The 17,813-nt window shown below is 37.2% G+C and overlaps 3 protein-coding genes and 1 pseudogene across 3 annotated transcripts; 1 reads left to right on the plus strand and 3 right to left on the minus strand.

Moving 5' to 3' along the window:
- LOC133878958 (ACT domain-containing protein ACR11-like) overlaps positions 1–17,813 on the minus strand; it is a 63,805-nt pseudogene that overhangs the window by 34,212 nt on the left and 11,780 nt on the right.
- LOC133878812 (protein JINGUBANG-like) lies at positions 364–3,016 on the plus strand. The gene is made up of 2 exons (XM_062317354.1): positions 364–984; positions 2,095–3,016. Exons 1-2 carry the CDS (start codon positions 415–417, stop codon positions 2,806–2,808), a joined length of 1,284 nt encoding a protein of 427 aa, XP_062173338.1. The 5' UTR covers positions 364–414; the 3' UTR covers positions 2,809–3,016.
- LOC133879765 (uncharacterized) lies at positions 3,601–8,645 on the minus strand. The gene is made up of 3 exons (XM_062318544.1): positions 8,609–8,645; positions 3,779–4,895; positions 3,601–3,685 (listed from the first exon to the last, which is right to left on the minus strand). The coding sequence occupies exons 1-2, from the start codon at positions 8,643–8,645 to the stop codon at positions 3,829–3,831; spliced, it is 1,104 nt and encodes a 367-aa protein (XP_062174528.1). The 3' UTR covers positions 3,601–3,685; positions 3,779–3,828.
- LOC133879492 (putative cysteine-rich receptor-like protein kinase 16) lies at positions 14,337–17,584 on the minus strand. The gene is made up of 6 exons (XM_062318064.1): positions 16,793–17,584; positions 16,592–16,639; positions 16,455–16,490; positions 16,109–16,216; positions 15,824–15,865; positions 14,337–15,558 (listed from the first exon to the last, which is right to left on the minus strand). Exons 1-6 carry the CDS (start codon positions 17,553–17,555, stop codon positions 14,441–14,443), a joined length of 2,115 nt encoding a protein of 704 aa, XP_062174048.1. The 5' UTR covers positions 17,556–17,584; the 3' UTR covers positions 14,337–14,440.

Raw genomic sequence — 17,813 nt, forward strand, 5'->3', positions numbered from 1 at the left:
ATATTTTATATCTTAAAATCCGGGTCACTACAAATAATAGCATGACATAATAAATTTAGATATTTCCACTTACAAAAGCTTTATTTTCAGGAAGCCTCTCATGCACCTTGGGTAGGGAGCAAATGGAATTGTCGAATTGAAATCCCTAATTATAGGCTAGGAAATCCTTTTTCTTGCTCCCCTCCCCTCCCAAAAAAAAAATTAAAAGAAAGAAAAAAAGAAAAGGGGGTAGGGTAGGGTAGGGTAGGAAAAAGTGGAACTAGTATTGCATTTATACATCCTACCAAAACCATATATTACACATTATGCATCCCAAGGAGAGATGCATTTATACACACAATTACCCTACAAAGGAAACATTACACCACCAGCCCTCTCTAATTTTCATTGAGAGAGAGAGAGAGAGAGAGAGAGATGGCATCATCACGAGACTCCCCTCCAAACCTGTCTTTTGCAATAAGAGGAACAACCACCACCCAAAACAAGTTCTCAAGAAGCATTTCCACCAAAGAAGCCTCCTTCTCAAACTTCCCCTACACCCCACCTCACCTAAGCGGCCCGGCAGTACTCTCCGAGAGCCTCCATACTTCACCACTTTCCTCCCCTCTCCACTCTTCTCACACGCCCACCAAGCTCACCGACGTCCCCTCCTCCGCTTACCGATGCGTCTCTTCGGTCCTTAAAAAGGACGGCCAGATCTTGTCCATTGCCGTGTCCAACGGCTTCGCCTACACTGGCTCCGATACCAACATGGTAAGGATTTGGAGACTCCCGGAGTTCACCGAGTGTGGGCAGCTCAAGACCAAGGCTTGCATGGTGGTTGCGCTACAGGTCTCCAATGAAAGAGTTTATGCAGCCTATGGTGATGCCAAGATTCGTGTGTGGCGCAGAACATGGGATGGCGCCTGGAAGCACATCCGATTGGCCACCATCCCCACCACCGGAAGTTTTGTCCGGAGCTACATTGCTGGGAAAGATAAAATGGTAATGGTTCATCAGTTTTACTTTATTAATTTACGTTTATGGCTTTATTTATTTTATTGTCGGTGTTAGTTGGATCGATCGTCATGTCAACTAGTCTATATATTGTCTTTTCTCTCCTTTTTTTTTTTTTTTTTTTTTTTCAAAATTATAATTGCTCATGTAAAAGTGACAATTGTATAAAAGGGTTAAATTTTCTTTAGAAAATGTGTACGTAATACTGAAAAAAGAGCATTAAATACTTAGAGTTTCTTTTGGTACAACGAAGAAGTAGGAAGCATGCATATATAGTGGGAGAGAAATCTAAAAGCCTTTTTAATTTCTTCTTCTATCATATAACTCTAGGTCGATCTCACTGGTTAATATATCTACCAACCATGCGTGGAAATTCAGGCACCCAAGTACGTATCCTGTACGTCACGATAAGAAATGTTTAATTGGCCGGATTGCCTAATTAATTTTTAGTGGGTATATATCATCAATATTTACCCAAACTCTTTTTTTGTGTGTGTATATATATATATATATATGCATATAGGTTATGTGGGAAGTTATATATCTAAATAGCACAACTGAGTTGTGACCAAAATCTTAATTATATGATTTTAGGAGTTATATTTATTATTTATTCATTTTTCTTTAGAAATATTGGTAAAAGAATTATTAATAAGTCCACAAATTCTGTACCGTACCAGTCGACAACAGTACATTAACTCTATCGATCGATGGATCGGCTCAAGTTAATTACCTCCATTACTATTGATGGCTAACTAGTAATATATAGTATATATATAAGAATGCATATTATGCATGTCCCCCGCCCGACCCACTTTATAATCAATCCATACGTACATATTGGTGTACCTTAAGTGCTCATTATTTTAGGAAGATAAGATTGAAGCTCCAAATTTACTTTAGCTCCAGAAATTGTGGTGTTGCTAAAAGTAGTAGATGATGCACTATTAATAGCTTGGACCTACTTCATCTGCCTTTAATTTTCCAGATCATCTGAAATCTATATATATATATATATATATATATATATATATATATATACCTTCTTATTAATATTTAGAAAAAGAAAATAATTTATTTTATCAAAAAATATAACAGATGAAGCATACAGGACCCATAACATCCCTAGCTGTCAATGTATCAGACGACGTAATGTATTCGGCTTCCCTGGATAAAACAGTGAAACTATGGCGAATTTCAGACCTCAAATGCATTGGAACCATCAACGCCCATCCGGAGCCAATCAATGCCATCATTGTGGCCGACGACAGGGTACTCTTCACTGCGTCCGATGACGCCACTGTGAAGGTGTGGCGCCACAACTTTCACGGAGGGGACCAGCAGCCGCATTCACTCACCGTGACCCTCCCGGCCAGGTGCTCGCCAGTAAAAACCCTAGCCCTAACCCAAGACGGCGGGTTCTTGTACGGTGGGTGCACAGATGGTTACATACACTATTGGGTCAAGGGCTGGTTCTCAGGGCAATACCAATACGGTGGTGCGCTCCAGGGTCACACCCACGCGGTAATGTGCCTAGCCACTGTGGGTGACTATGTTGTTAGTGGATCAGCTGACTTAACCAGTAGGGTTTGGGTTAGAGCACAAGATGGGCACCACACGTGTCTTGCAATCTTGGTGGGTCACAGAGGGCCGATTAGGTGTGTCACTGCATTTCAAGAAGTCGACACTGAGGATGCCTGCACAATTTGTACCGGAAGTCTTGATGGTGTCCTTAAGGTGTGGCACGTGACGTGCAACAACAAATCAAGCCACTCTTCCCCACAAAATGAGTATTTTGAGCTCAAAAAATGATTTTTGCATATCACTTGTATATTTTTTTGTACATAATTTTTTTTTTAAATTAATTATTGGATTTGTAGGACCCACAAGGATTCACACGTAAGTCCTACAGATCTAATGGTGGTGTGCAAAAGATGTACACGTGATGTGCATGTAACATGTCTCCGTCTGTATTAATTACTGACCAATTGAGTTGATCAACTAATTAGTTTTATATATATATTATGTACGTGTTAAACCGAAATGGTATCTCTCAATTTAAACAGATTTGGTGCAAGTGTAACACCTCGGTCCCATATTAGAAAGAGATGAATAGCTCACATAAAGTGAGTGGTTTATAAAGATACTAATGGGTGCTAAGTCCTACATTGCCTAGTTACTAGGTGAAACTGGGCTTTATAAGGGATTCTATGAAAGCTCCAAATTAACTAGTCTTTTTGGGGTTATATCGCAGATGTGGCTAGCGCTTTTCCCTAGGTCGTTACATTTGGACGGTGGAGATTAGCTTATTTTGATCGCATTCAACGGTTGTAAAGGATTGGAAATAAGAGATATTTTTCAAAAACAAAGACAAGTGTTCAGTTTATCTGCAATCTGCAGAACTATGGCGATCGATTGCCCATGAGATCGACCGCCGGTTTTGGTGCTTGAGCACCTATCTCCAGATAATTATTTTCATTTTGATTTATAGTTTAAGGTCCAATAATCTTGTCTAATTAATTTGAAACTGTAAACGTGTCTCTAATACCAATGGATATATAATCCTATAAGTTCATATTAGTAAATATTTAATTCTAGATATACCTTGTTGGTTCGAATTGAAGCATCCCCAATTCTCTATGGAGTTGTCAATTACTTATGTCTGGAATGGTGAAGTGGACAGAGCATTCTATTTTATTAAAGATAGCAAGTTAGCAACTAAGCAAATGAAAACAAAGGGTAAATTATATTGATAAATTAGGTGGTTCAAAAGTTCACATACCGAAATTGGGGACCCTTGCTAGACTTGTAGCTTATTCAATCAATTCCTCATCAATCCATATGTGTTCGACTCGAGCAATCTTTCATCACCCACTCTTGAAGACAGTTGTTGGAGTCTATCATTCCCTTAGGAATGGACACAAGTGAGGAACAAAAATTGATGTCGAGGGTTTTTAATGTAGAGGGAAGACTATCCTTAGGAAGGGACACAAGTGAGGAACACTCACCGATCACAAACTCTTGAAGACCGCCATTGGAGTCTATCATTCCCTCTGTTAGGGACTCCAGTGCATTAATTCCTTCAATTCTAAGCTTATGCATTTCAATTCGCAATTCCTTTAGCGACATCTCATTACAATAGCTTAGCTTTAATTCACGAATAGCAGGAGTCCTTGAGAGTGGAGCCATTAGCTGCAGACATCCATAAATCTCAAGTTTGGGTAAACAAGGAAGAAGGATGGGCAACCCACCTCTTAGCTTATCGCAGTACTTAATACAAAGCTCTTCAAATTTAGGAAAAGCACTACCTCCATTTTCAGTACCAAAAGTAACCCATTCCTCCCACTTTCGCATCTCTTTGAACCTTAGAACTTTTACGGCATCAAATAGCTTAACTGAAAAAGACCCGCTGCCACAAAACTCATGACCCACTGTTACAACTTCATCAAACCCAACAATAGAGAAATACTGCAGAGAGGTTAACTGCCCAATGAGAGAGATGCTGTCGGAGAGAGAGGAAGAGAACCGGAGGTGACCCGATCCACGAAGACCCGTGAAGAGAACCGGAGGTGACCCGATCCACGAAGACCCGTGAACAGACCATAGGCCGATCGTGAGAGCCGGAGGTCCGATCCTCCATGGCTCGCCGGTGGGTAGTCTGGAGCGCGATGTTCGGTGGCCAGAAGTTGATTTCCGGTGGAACCCGTGACCCGTGGAGCCGAGAACCCGTGAAACCGAGAGAACCAGTGGAGAACCCGGAGGATCCGAGACGAACCCAGTGACCCACGTCCATGGGTCGTCGGCCAGAATCCATTTTCGGCGACTGGGCAAAAGGCCTACGAACGGAGACCGTCTAGAGGGGCGATTTCCGGTAAACCTTGTAATTTCTTCCGGAAAACCTTGTAATTTTAGGAAGAAATTTCTAGTATATTAATTTCTTGTGATTACTACTAATTTAGTCCTAACATACTCTGGATTGAATTTCTACTGATTTTATTGGCTGATTGTTTTTCGGCTGGGTTTCCTTGTGTGTGTCGGCCATGGGTGTTTCGGCCGTGTAAGGTTGTTCGGCCGGTTGGTTGTGAGGGCCGGATGGGATGTTGTGTAAATGGATTTGGGTGTCGTTTTGAATGGGTTTTAATGGGTATTGAAAACTGGTTTATTCTCCCCTGTTATGAACCGATTGAGGTCTGATTTAGGTTCATTTCTTTCTGTCTCTTATGGTTTTTTAGTAATAGCAGACTAGAGTGTTATTTGGGGTTCCCTGTGTATTTCGGCCAGTGGGTGTTTTGTGTGTGGTGTCTACCCAAACTTTCCCTGCCTCGATTGTAGATTATTTGTAGTATATTACGATTGAGCTGGAGTGATTTAGGTTGATCTTCCCCTAGCCGTGCTCTACTGTTTTGGTTAAATTGATCTATTGGATCGATGGTTATTGTGATTTTTGGAGTAGAAAGTTGCTGGAATTATTTTGAGAGTTGGGTGATTTGAGGATTCTTGGCCATTTATGGGTTTGACCGATTGTGTTGAAGGTGTTATGTTTTATTGGTGATGATTTGGATTGTATCCCCTGTTTACCCAGTTGAGTGTTATTTCCCTTTGGAGCCTTTGGGTTTTGGTTAAGTTGTGTTTTGAGGGCTTGGTGTTTAAATCGAAAGGGTATTGAGTTTGGTTGTAAGTTTAGGTTTTTGTTGAACCGATTGGTTGTAGGTCCTCTATTTTTGGAGTTTTGTCCTCATGGCTAAGCATTAAGCAAGCTATCTTGGAGTAATTGTGGTATTCTTTCAGTAAATAGGGTTGGATATTATGTATAATGAATTCTATAATGATAATTAATATAATGATCTTTACAAGATAATGGTACCTAATTATATAAATAGAATTAGGATTTGTGAACGATGATGTTAACACTTTATGTGTATATGTATATATTTATTGCAGATAACGAGTTGTGAGACTGCGGATATAACTGTGAGTATTTCTTACTCACTTAGGATGATACATGTGGTTTAGTCTTTAATGACTGGTGATTGCTGTTTTATTTAATTGTATGCATACGGTTTGGCATTTGATATGTTTAACATGTTTTGGTTGGAATTATGTATATGATGTTGCTTGCATGATTATATTATGGTGTAATATGAGTATGTTAATAAAAAGACTTAAGGTTTAGGTATCAAGGTGTCAGTGAATTGAGGAGATCAACGGAAAAACGAAAACTTAGGTACCAAGGCATCAATACACTGATAAGACCGATGGATAAACCAATGGTTGAAGAAATAATAGAGAAAAACAGTAGTAGAGGTATGGCTCAGTAATAGCGGATAAAATAGTGCTAATGGTATGTTAAATTAGCGGAGAAAATAGTGATGATGGTATGTTAAATTAGCGGAGAATATAGCGCTAATAATGTGTTAACAAGAGATATGATTTTGAGTATGTGAATAATTAAAGTAGAGGAAGAAGCATAATTGTAGGTGGAAATGATTGTGTGTGTGTGAATATCTGTTATCATTTGGATGTATTGTAAATGGTTATATAAATCTGTGTGTCATTGTGGTTGAGGACCGTTGACTCACTCGACCACAGCATGAGATTGTGGTGTCAACCACAATCGTATGTGAATTTTGCAGGAATGAAGACAGGAGCTCCTAGATTGATGAAGGATGAGACCTTTAGTTTGTAGATTTTATATATAATGGTTATGTAATGTTTGTGCCGCATGTGGTACGTATGTCGTTATTTAGATGTATTTTATTATATTAGAACAAATGGTTATTATTTTATATATTGAGTTTATTCAGTTAGCTTTGATGTATTATTGTAAAAGAAAAATGTCTTCCGCTGTCAATTTATACTCTGATGACGTCGTTGTTGATGTTATAATGATACGTGAGAATCGAAATTTCCACTTAGGTTTTTTTGTATAAAAAGTGGGTCGTTATAACTGTAACGTCCAAGATATTAATTAGGCATTAAAAACATAAATTATGCTAATTAGAATTTCTGAGTTGTGCATTTGGACGGGCAATTCTATATCCAGACAGCTTTGGTAATAAGGCTATGTCTTCTGCCATGTCCGGACGGATCAATTTCATGTCCGGACAACATTGGTCAAGAGTTTTAGTTTTATGCGAGTGTCCGGACATGACATTTGAGTGTCCAACCCGTGAGTTGATGCTCGACTTCACACGCGTGTCAGGACGAGGTATAAAAACGTGTTGACATGTTTTGGGACGCATTTTCTCTTCTCCCAAACTATTTCTCTCATCTCTCTCTCTCCTAGGGTTTGCTATAAACCCTTGATCCTTGAAGTTTGAGGCCTCCAAACTTGAATCCAACTCTAGAATCCTTTAGGTATTGTGTATTTCGTGGTGTTCTATACGAATTTTGAGCATTGGGTATCATTTTGATGAGAAATTCAGGTAAAACTTAAAACCCTAAATTTTTAGTATGTTGTAAATTAACAATTTGTGTGTCTAACCCTTAGATAATCTCATGGGTTCGTGTTATTGGTTGTTGGGTTGTTAATTGAAACCTTTGAAATTCTCTGAGTTTTTCATAGAACTTATAACCTGACGTAATTTTCACGTTCTTTACTTATAAAGGACGCAAAGTTAAAAAATCTAATGTCATTTTTTTACAAACGATATGAACTGAATAAATGACGACGTTTTTTTGTTTTACAAGAAACAATGTGAATTATTCATGTCCTTTCTTAAAAGGGATGTAAATTCATGTCCCTTTTAAAAAAAAGGACGTGAATTCATGTCCCTTTTAAAAGAGACGTGAATTCACATCGTTTGTTACAACAAACAACGTGAATTATTCACGTTTTTTATTAGAAATGATGTCAATTCACGTCTCTTTTGCAAAAACGACGTGAATTCACGTCTTTTTTAAAAGGGATGTGAATTCACGTCGTTTTTATCATCCGAAACGACGAGAGTAAAGACCCCAATTTTATTTATGTCATTTGCACAACAAAAGACTAGAATTATTCACATAACTAACATCCTTTTTAAATATTTTGATAAGTAAAGTAAAAAAAAAAAAATTTACTTGGGGTCTTGCATAACAAGTGAAGTATTTCAAAACTCGTGAGTTGCTTCCCCAATTTCCATGTTTAAGCACAATCTCTCTCGATCTCTTTTTTTGATTAATTCAATAATCTCCCTCTCTTAATTTGGTTAATATTCACTATAAGTCTCCTTTGATTGTTTTGAAAGGCAAAAAACCTCCATCTAGGTTATTCACAATCTCTCTCTCACTCTCTCTCTCTTCACAAGGATCGTCTCTTTCATAGCGCAAGGGGGTACCGTCTATCCACCTCCAGCCGCTCTCTTTGTCACTCTAGAGGATAAAATTTTACTGGTAACTTTCTCTTCTCTCCCATTGTTTGATTCCTCTAATTTCGTTCTTTGATTCCCCTACTCAGTAAAGCAACATATGAGACTTATTTTGCGTAAGTTGTGAAATTCACAGTTGCGGGTTTCGTTGAATGTGTGGGTATGTGTAGAAATGTCTTTGTCCATAAATTTTTTTTTTTTTTTTTTTTTTTTTGTGAATTAGTGTAATGCCCATGAGAAAAAGTTGCTCTATTGTGTCATACTTGAATCGCAAGAGTCTTTTAAGCCCATATTCCCCATTTTCGAGCTGATGTAACTTCATCAGCTTATGAAATTGGCCAGTGTCCAGTGCTGTGTTGGCATCCTTCTTATGGCTTTCATTTTCTAATTTGGATATTTTAAGTAAAAAAAAAAAAAGCATGTTAAGTAACTTGTACAAATTTCCATCAATTTTAATGTCAACCACTAACAGAGGGTGGAGGGCGCCAATTGAATGAAAATGGTAATTTGAGGGGATAAAGTGTCTTATGGTAGTTTAGAAGGCTCAAAAAATCAAGGATTTTATCACTCCAAATTGGGATTGGATACATAACTATGGAAACCATTGGCAAGGTAGGAGATGGGTTTGTTGGGATCATCTGTTCAACATATTTCCTCTCATGAGCAAGCTATTACTTGTAAGATAGTTTCTCATGATAAAAGAAATTGGTTTTTTTTTTTTTTTTTTCTCTCCCTCTCTCTCTCTCTCTCTCTCTCTCTCTATTGTGCGTGGTTCCACTAAAGGAATTGAGAGGAGGATGCTATGGCAGGAGCTAGTTTCAGTTAAAGTTCAAGTGGGGGCTTTTCCGTGGCTCATTGCAGGTGACTTCAATGTGGTGCGGTGTCAACAAGAGAAATGGGGAAATTGCATTCAAAGTTTGGAGATTGAGGATCTGGCCTCTACAGGTTTCTTTCATACATGGTCGAACAAGCGAGCGGGTGAGAATTTTATCTTCAAAAAGTTAGACCGGGTCATGGCTAATTTTGGTTGGATTAAGGCTTTTGTAGATACTTTTGTTGATTTTTTTGAAGGGAGAATATCAGACCATTCCCCTGCTCTAGTTTCGATAGAAGATTATATTAGCTATGGTCCCAAGTCCTTCAAGTTTTTCAACTTTTGGTCTGACCATGGGCAGTTTTTGGATTGGATTAAGGAGGGTTGAAATTCTGAAGTTGATGGCTACTCTATGTTTAAACTGTATTCAAAACTGAAAGGTGTTAAACAGATATTGAAAGCCAAGAACAAGGAATTTTTTAATGGTTTGGGGGAGAGGATTGTTCTAGCTCGGAAGGCTCTTGCTATGGCTCAAGAAGTTTTCATTGCTTTTCATGGTTCTCCTAACTGTTATTTAAAGGAGAAGGAATGCCTTCATGAATTCTTCTCTATATCTTTGACTTAGGAGAACTTTTTGAAGAAAATCCAGAAACCAATGGTTGAATTTGGGTGATGGAAACAATAAGTTCTTCCATACAAAGGTTAAGGTGAGGAATTCCTTTAACATGATTAAATCTCTTAAGGATGAGGAGGGGAATGTAGTGGATGATATGAAGGGTATAAAAAATTTAGTGACTAATTTCTATATGAAGTTGTTGGGAGAGACTTCTCATGCTTTTACTCAAAGTAAAGCTGAACGGGTTTCCAAACTCATTCAGAACAACTTCCCTTCATCTTGCATTTCTGGAACGGAGGCAGAGATTACTAGAGAGGAAGTTAGGAAAACAATTTTTGCTATGAATCAAAACAAAGCCCTGGGTCCCGATGGTTTTTTTGCAGGGTTTTACTATAGAGCTTGGGCTATGGTAGGGGATGATGTCACGGATGCAGGGCTGGAGTTTTTAAAATATGGCCGGTTGCTTCGAGAGACTAATGCAACCATCATTACACTTGTTCCCAAGAGGAAAAATCCTTCCTCTGTGGGTGATTACAGAACTATTTCTTGCTGTAATGTGTCTACAAGTTTATAACCAAGATTCTATCAAACCGATTAAGGGTGGGCCTCAATGATGTTTTAAGTTAGAATCAAGGTGCATTTATTCCAGGGAGAAGTATAGCTGAAAATATTCTCCTTGCACAAGAGATAGTTTGTGACTATCATAAGCACAATGGTAAACCAAAGTGTACTCTTAAGGTAGACCTTATGAAGGCATATGACTCGGTAAGTTAGGATTTCATCTTGCATTGTTTGAAATGTTTTGGTGCTTCTATGAGGTTTGTCAAATGGATCAGGGAGTGCTTAACTAGCCCTCGATTCACTATTGCTCTCAATGGATCATTGGTAGGATATTTTCCGGGAAGGAAGGGTTTCAGGCAAGGAGACCCCATTTCCCCTTACCTCTTTGTTCTAGCTATGGAGGTTGTCTTTGTTGTTGGTTGATTCTATTGGTATTGTTTCTAGGTTCGGCTTTCATCCTAGATGCCATTCTTTAGGACTTACTCATTTGTGCTTTGTGGATGATTTGTTCATTTTCTCAACTGCCAACTCAAGTTCTATTCGACGTATTCTAGCAGTTTTGAGTGATTTTGAGGAGCTTTCCGTGTTGAAGGCAAACCCTGCTAAGAGTTCTTTTTTCTGCTCGGGTGCGTCTAATGATACTAAGCAGGAGTTGCTGGATATTTTGCAAATGGTTGAGGGGAAGCTTCCAGTTAGGTACTTGGGTGTACCCTTTATCACAAGGAGACTTTCTGCTGCAGATTGTGAAGCTCTTATGGATAAATTTACTTCTCGGATTGACTCTTGGTGTTCTAAACACTTAACTTTTGCTGGTAGGCTACAACTTATCTCCTCGGTGCTTTTCAGTCTCCAAGTATTTTGGTCTAGCATTTTTAATCTCCCTAAGGCTATTTTAAGGCTCTTGAGGAAGAGCTGAATGATTTCTTATGGGGTGGAAAAGATGAGAAGGCTAAGGCTAAGGTTTCTTGGGAAAAAGTGTGCGCGCCAAAGAAGGAGGGACGGTTGGGGATTAAAAGATTAGATACTTGGAACCAAGCTGCTATGCTTAGGCACATATGGAATCTTTTTGCTTAAGCCGGTTCAATTTGGGTAGCATGGGTGAATGAGAATTGGTTGAGGGAGAGGAGCTTTTGGCAAATCCCAATTCCTCAATCTTGAAGTTCAAAGTAGGTAATGGAAGCAAATTTTTTATGTGGCTTGATGTATGGCATCCGGATGGATGTCTACTTGATAAATATGGGCCTAGAGCTGTCTACGAAGCTGGTAGTTTGTTGGATGCTAAACTCTCAACTATAATTTGCAATGGAGAACGGTATTAGCCTCATGCAAGATCGGATAGAATTGTGGATTTGCAAAGCAAGCTCCCGGAGGTGGAGGTTGGTACTCAAGATCAGCCAGTTTGGAATTTTAAAAAAGGGAAGTATGTATGCTCAAAAACTTGGGAAGCCATTCAGATGAAAGGGTTTCCAGTGAAGTGGTGGAAATTGGTTTGGAATTATGTGGCTATACCTTGTCACTCCTTCCTTTTGTGGTTGGTTTTTAGGAATGCACTGATTACTAAGGAAAGGATGTGTGGATGGGGTTTTCAAGGGGATTGTTTATGTTTGTTTTGCAAAGGAAGTATGGAGAATAGAGAACATCCATTCTTTCTATGTGGCTTCAGCAAACGAATATGGAAGGAAGTGATGGCTCTTTGTTTGGTAAGGCAGCTGAGGAATTCTTGGGAAGATGTCGAAAATTGGAGCAGAAAAGAATAAAGATCAAATTGCTTGAAATCTAGACTTTGTAGATTGTGCTTGGGGGCTGCTGTCTATCACTTATGGAAGCATACGAATGGCATTTTACATGGGAATAGTCTTAGTTCTGAGGAGCAGATTGTAGCAAAGATTAAATGGGATGTTAGGGCCTGTATCATGAGTAAAGGTCCTTACAAAAAGTCAGTAGAGAATATGCAGCTTGCTAGTTTGTGGAATCTTCAAAAGATTGTTCATTAGCTGGTTTAGTTGTTTTTTCTTTGTTGTTGGTTCTTGTTCTAATGTGGAAGTTTTGAGTTTTAGCTTACAGGTTGCATCCTGTTTTGTTCAAGTTGTATGGCTATGAGTGTAGCATGTTACTCTCTTGCCCTTTTTGTAGATTGTATTGATGTGTATGTTGTTGGTGTTTGGTTCTATAAAAGATTTCTTTCATCAAAAAAAAAAAAAAAAACACGTCTAGTCTCTTTTATACTTATGAGATTCTTTTCGTATGTATTATTAAGCATAAAATTTATGTCTTACTGTAATAGTAGGCTGAAAGAAGATACACACTGATATCAATGTCATTGTCTTGGCTTCATTTCATATATGCATTTGTTGGAACTCCATTGTTGACATATTTGCAAAATGTATGAAAATCATAAATGCTTGAAAAATGTTTGATGGAATGCTTGAGAGAAATGTAGCTTCATGTAGTGGACACTGGAATAATAATATGTGCATGCTCAATTGGGTGAGGATAAGAAGGTTTGAGACTATTTAAGCAAGTTCTGTTTGGAAATTTGGAAATTTGAATGTTAATAATTTCACAATAACCTGATATGCTACAAATTCCATGTTACAAAAGATTTTCCTGTAATCAAACTATGACAAAATCTTTGCTTCTGCATAAAAAATTTGGAACTCTTTTGAACATCTCATACGTACATACCATCTAGTTCTCTTATGACTCCAGTCCTATCTCTACTACAGCTCTAATGTATCTCTTAACCCTATTATGAGTTGTAAATCGAAATTTATAAATAGAGGGATATAGTGAAGTATTATTTATCAATTCACTGCTTCAAGTTTGTAAGTCCACACTCACGGTCGAGGTTGAGTCAAGAACACCAAAAATGCATTCTTCAATCAACATGCAATGAGCAACTCAACCAAAATCAAATAGCCTTAATTGCCTAGGAGAGACTGAAATCAATTGTAAGTACCCTAAACATATTTATTTAATTGATCTAACCTTGTTTATCTTGAAGAAAATTGTCATGAGATCAGTATTCAGCTGCGCATACTCTGTAAATTGCATGATCCCAATCCATCCCTCACCACCAATACAGGGTATAGTTGGAAACCATAAATTGAATTTGAACTATTGAGGCTACGCTTAAATAGTGATACAACACCGTCAAATTTGTGTAGGCGTTAGGCTTAAATCATGCCTAGCAAAAAGGGAGGGAAGAAGTTAAATAAAATACAATGACGGGAAAAGTTGCACATGGCAACAGTTTAGACTGTAGGATCTTCTCAAACAAGCAGAATAGCTGGATTATATCTGATTAAACTTACATACAAAACCGTTGAAACCATTTGACATGTGACAATTAGATAGCATAGCAACTGGAAGATATTTGGATACCTAGGAAAAGAATTGAATACACTGGGTACACCACTCACTGCAAAAAGAAATAATATTTTTGTGGAAATCACACTTATTATATATTGATTGGCGTTGCATATTGTTGTAATCTAAAGTTTATGGGGGATATTATCAATTGGATTGTAGCTTGAATGGGGTCTATAGACTTTTTCTATGAATTAAAGTTTCTTAATTAACTTGAAATTGTAATTTCCATTAGTAAGTAAATTTCTCATAGTAATAGAAACTTATAGGCTATAGCGCTTGGTGCCTTTTGGTGAAGAAAATATCTAAAGAACATATGGATCGATGGCCCTTTAGATATTGATATCATTGGGAAAAAAAGTACTGCATGTTATCAAAGAAAAAGCTTTTTCAATGTCTTCTATCACTAATTACTACCTTCCATATTTAACCGGTTTAACATTCTATGCCTCCAACCCTTGCAAAGAAATAGTTGCTCAAATTGTTTGTTGGCTTCCACATTCAAAAATAGAAGTTCATGAATGTCAACAATAGCAACAAATCTTCTCAAATTTCAAACTCAAATTCATTGGTCAAGTATGGGAAAATGGAATTGAACATTAAAAAAAAAAACTCTTATTTGTTACACATAAATATTAAGCATCTTTGCGCTATCAAACATATATGAGAAAACTAATTTTCTTCTTGAACAGGGATATAATAAATCAAAAGACTCATACATAAATTAATTTGCATTTAAAATTGAGATGATTGACTTGATTCATTTGATTGGTTCGAATTCTCTTCACCACCTATTATGGTTTCGTCCAGTGATGAGAGGAAAGGCTTGGAAGGCATTTGAAAGCATTCAACTTTTCCTTCAAGTATTTGAACGACTTTGTTCATTGAAGGGCGATCGTTAGGCTTCATTTGTATACACCATAATGCAACAATGATCATCTTTTTGCCCATTTTCTTTTCCTCTTCGGTGGCGTCTTCCAATAATTCTACGTCGTTTCCATTTTGCAATTGGTCATAAACCCAAGTAGGGAAGTATATTTGGCTTGAGTGTTCTGCAAATGCATTTACGTTCTTTCTTCTACCGGCCATTTTCATCAATAACATTCCAAAACTATAAACATCAGCTTTGTATGAGACGCCTCCAATATTTTTGTAGAACAACTCAGGAGCCATATATCCTAATGTCCCTCTTGCAGCAGTCAAAGAAACAATGCTATCATTTACTGGATATAATTTTGCTAGTCCAAAGTCAGAAACCTTAGGAGTAAAATTTTCATCAAGAAGAATGTTGTGAGGCTTGATATCAAAATGTAAAATTTGCATGTCACATCCTTGATGTAAATATTCAATCCCATGAGCAACTCCTAGAGCTATATCAAACATTTGATTATAGCTTAGGAGCGTGCGTACTTCTGACAAAAAAATGTATTTATTTAGGGAACCATTAGGCATGAACTCATATACAAGAGCCCGTTTCGATCCTTCAACGCAAAAACCAATGAGTTGCACTACATTAACATGGTGAATCCTTCCAATGGTTGCAACTTCGCTTATAAAATCTTGTCCGTTAGCTTTGGACTTACCTAACATCTTTATAGCCACAAGACGACCACTTCGAAGTGTTCCTTTAAATACAGTGCCATAACCTCCTTCACCCAATTTCTCCTTGAAACTTTTAGTAATCTTCTTAATTTCAGAATAAGAGTACCTTATTGGCATGAGGTTATTGTGACTTTGTAGAAATTCTTCGACAACATCATACATTGATAAATGTCTCCTGTTCCATTTATAGATCAAGAATGCAATCACAAATGGAGTCCCCAATATCGTTCTTGGTGCTTGGAATATTAGTCCTATGGAAGAACATCACCAAAGTATGGATTGTAAGCCAACATGTTGTTGCATTGCCGTAAATATATATTTATTTTAGTATATATATATAGATCCTAGTAATTAATTACAATACTTGTTATCTTTTTCAGGTAATAATTCAAATTTTCATTTTGGCCACATGTTATAAATTAATTCATGCTTAATAGTTTATAGAATGATCGATCTGCTAAAAAGGAAAAAGCTAGAAAAAAAACTAACGAAGATCAAAGGAGAGAAGATTCTTACCATAGTCAATTGTCATGTACATCAGTAAATAAATTGGAAGAGCTGGAAGAAATATGGGAAAAAAAAAAATGAATGAATTAATAAAATTGCATAAACAAATGTCACATAGGACCATGCTTAAGAAGAAATAAAAGCAACAGTATAAACCTGTTGCTTTATCATCGAGGACAGTCAATATTCCATTTCGATCTATGTGGTTATTGTTTCATTCTATACTAAATTTACCAAATTGCCCATAGGGAATTTATCCTGCAAATAAATTTTTAAGATTAATTGAAGCCTCACCTAATTTGTTGCCAAATCGCTCATATAGTACTGGTAGTATTCGTTCTTCTAGTTGATAATATAGCTCATATAGTCGTAGTCGTAGTGGTACTGGTAGATGATCTAATACTGTTTTGACAAACAAGAGAATAACATGCATCAGTACTGTTTGGAAACATAGAATTAAAACTCGGCATTTCTTTTAAAGTTGTCGTTTTTTTTTTTTTTTTTTTTTTTTTTTTTTTTTTTTTTTTTTTATGTAAACATCACATTAATTGCAAGGAATGATCTGTTTATAAAAACAAAGGAATAAGAAAAAAAGAAGAAGAAGATAATCAAAATAAAAAAGATAACGCGCGGTTCTTACCGAAGGTGAACACTTGAAATAGTATTCCGTCAATAACTACAACATGAAAATAAATAAATTAATTAATTTATCAATTAATAAAAAAGGTGATTTGAGTATAAGATCCTTCAAACAAGTTTGCGAGATTGAAAACTTACAATAGTATATCTTCTCAAGGATTCCTTCCTTAGGAACAGCTTCAGCGACTAGAAGCATGAATGGTTAGCGATGAAAAAAGAAAGAAACAGAAATTTAATGGTAATTAAAATTTAAACATGTAAGAAATTTAATTAGAAATTACAAGTGTTATGTGTATTTTTTTTTTTTTTTCGCATGCATTAATTCTTTTATATACGCACCTTTTCGATAGCAACTAACAATATTGCCCGCCCCATCGAGGTAGCAATCCTCAACTCTGCAGCTTCCACAATAAGCTCCGTACCAAGAAAGCTCAAAACCCCGTAGCAATTCATTGTGGAAGTCTGTACAGGAAATATTTCTCAAGTCATAATGATCACGATCTGAATAGGATGTGAGAGATATTTGCTTCACTTGGCACAAGTCCCCCAACTCCATTGCAGCACGATACCCGAATAGAACATATTTATACCTCTTGGAATTGGGATACACTCCATCCTCAATGCAAGCAGAAATGTTTAGATGATACCGGGAATTCACTGGCTTTTCACATTCCACGAAAATCAGATTGTGCGTTATGTAGTACTCTCTACGATTCAACGAAAATGTTTGATATGGATCCCCTGAATTGAAATTATTGTACTCTAGAGAATAACGAGGGATGAAGGAGTAGTTCTCATTAGCGTTGAGTCCAATACCTGGGTCTACAACTCTGATTATGTAGTCGGTGTAATTGATTTGTCGTACGTGGTATCTTCCATGATATAAGTGTAACAATAGTGTTTGGTTGTTCTCACATGAAAGATTATACCTTTGATCGCCGCAGTTTTTGGGCTCGCTCGTTAGTCGAAACAGATAGCTTATGTTAAGGATAGAGCCGCAGGAAGAAGGAGGACAGTGATCTTGATCAGCACTAGTATTGCAAGTTTGATGAAAGAGGACAACAACAACAATAAGGGCCGTCAGTCCCATACCTCTTGCCATGGAGATATGGAGAGAGAGAGAGAGAGAGAGATAGATATTCCACATTATTCCACAGCAAAGCCTATATATAGACAAAGTAAATAAATAATTTAGATTTATAAGGCGTAAGCACCTACGTCATATATTGAAAATAGGCCTTTTATGAAGTATTTAAGAGGCTGAGAACCATTGCTGATGGATATTTGCATAGAAATGGTAATCTCATACTTGTTCTTGTTTGTGGCTTTCATCATAGACCTTGGATATGCCCAAAATATG

This window comes from Alnus glutinosa, chromosome 10 (genome assembly GCF_958979055.1).
Source record: "Alnus glutinosa chromosome 10, dhAlnGlut1.1, whole genome shotgun sequence".
NCBI classification, from domain to species: Eukaryota; Viridiplantae; Streptophyta; class Magnoliopsida; order Fagales; family Betulaceae; genus Alnus; species Alnus glutinosa.

Bases quoted from the DNA above. Each gene is read 5' to 3' on its own strand.
- LOC133878812 (XM_062317354.1), top strand. From the start codon at position 415: ATGGCATCATCACGAGACTCCCCTCCAAACCTGTCTTTTGCAATAAGA. The intron at 985-2,094 runs GTAATGGTTCAT...AAAATATAACAG, and splicing joins TTGCTGGGAAAGATAAAATG to ATGAAGCATACAGGACCCAT.
- LOC133879765 (XM_062318544.1), bottom strand. From the start codon at position 8,645: ATGGGGAATATGGGCTTAAAAGACTCTTGCGATTCAA. The intron at 4,896-8,608 runs GTATGACACAAT...TAAAATTACAAG, and splicing joins AAAAGACTCTTGCGATTCAA to GTTTTCCGGAAGAAATTACA.
- LOC133879492 (XM_062318064.1), bottom strand. From the start codon at position 17,555: ATGGCAAGAGGTATGGGACTGACGGCCCTTATTGTTGTTGTTGTCCTC. The intron at 16,640-16,792 runs GTGCGTATATAA...TCATGCTTCTAG, and splicing joins TGTTAGTTGCTATCGAAAAG to TCGCTGAAGCTGTTCCTAAG. The intron at 15,559-15,823 runs GTAAGAATCTTC...GTTCTTCCATAG, and splicing joins GTACATGACAATTGACTATG to GACTAATATTCCAAGCACCA.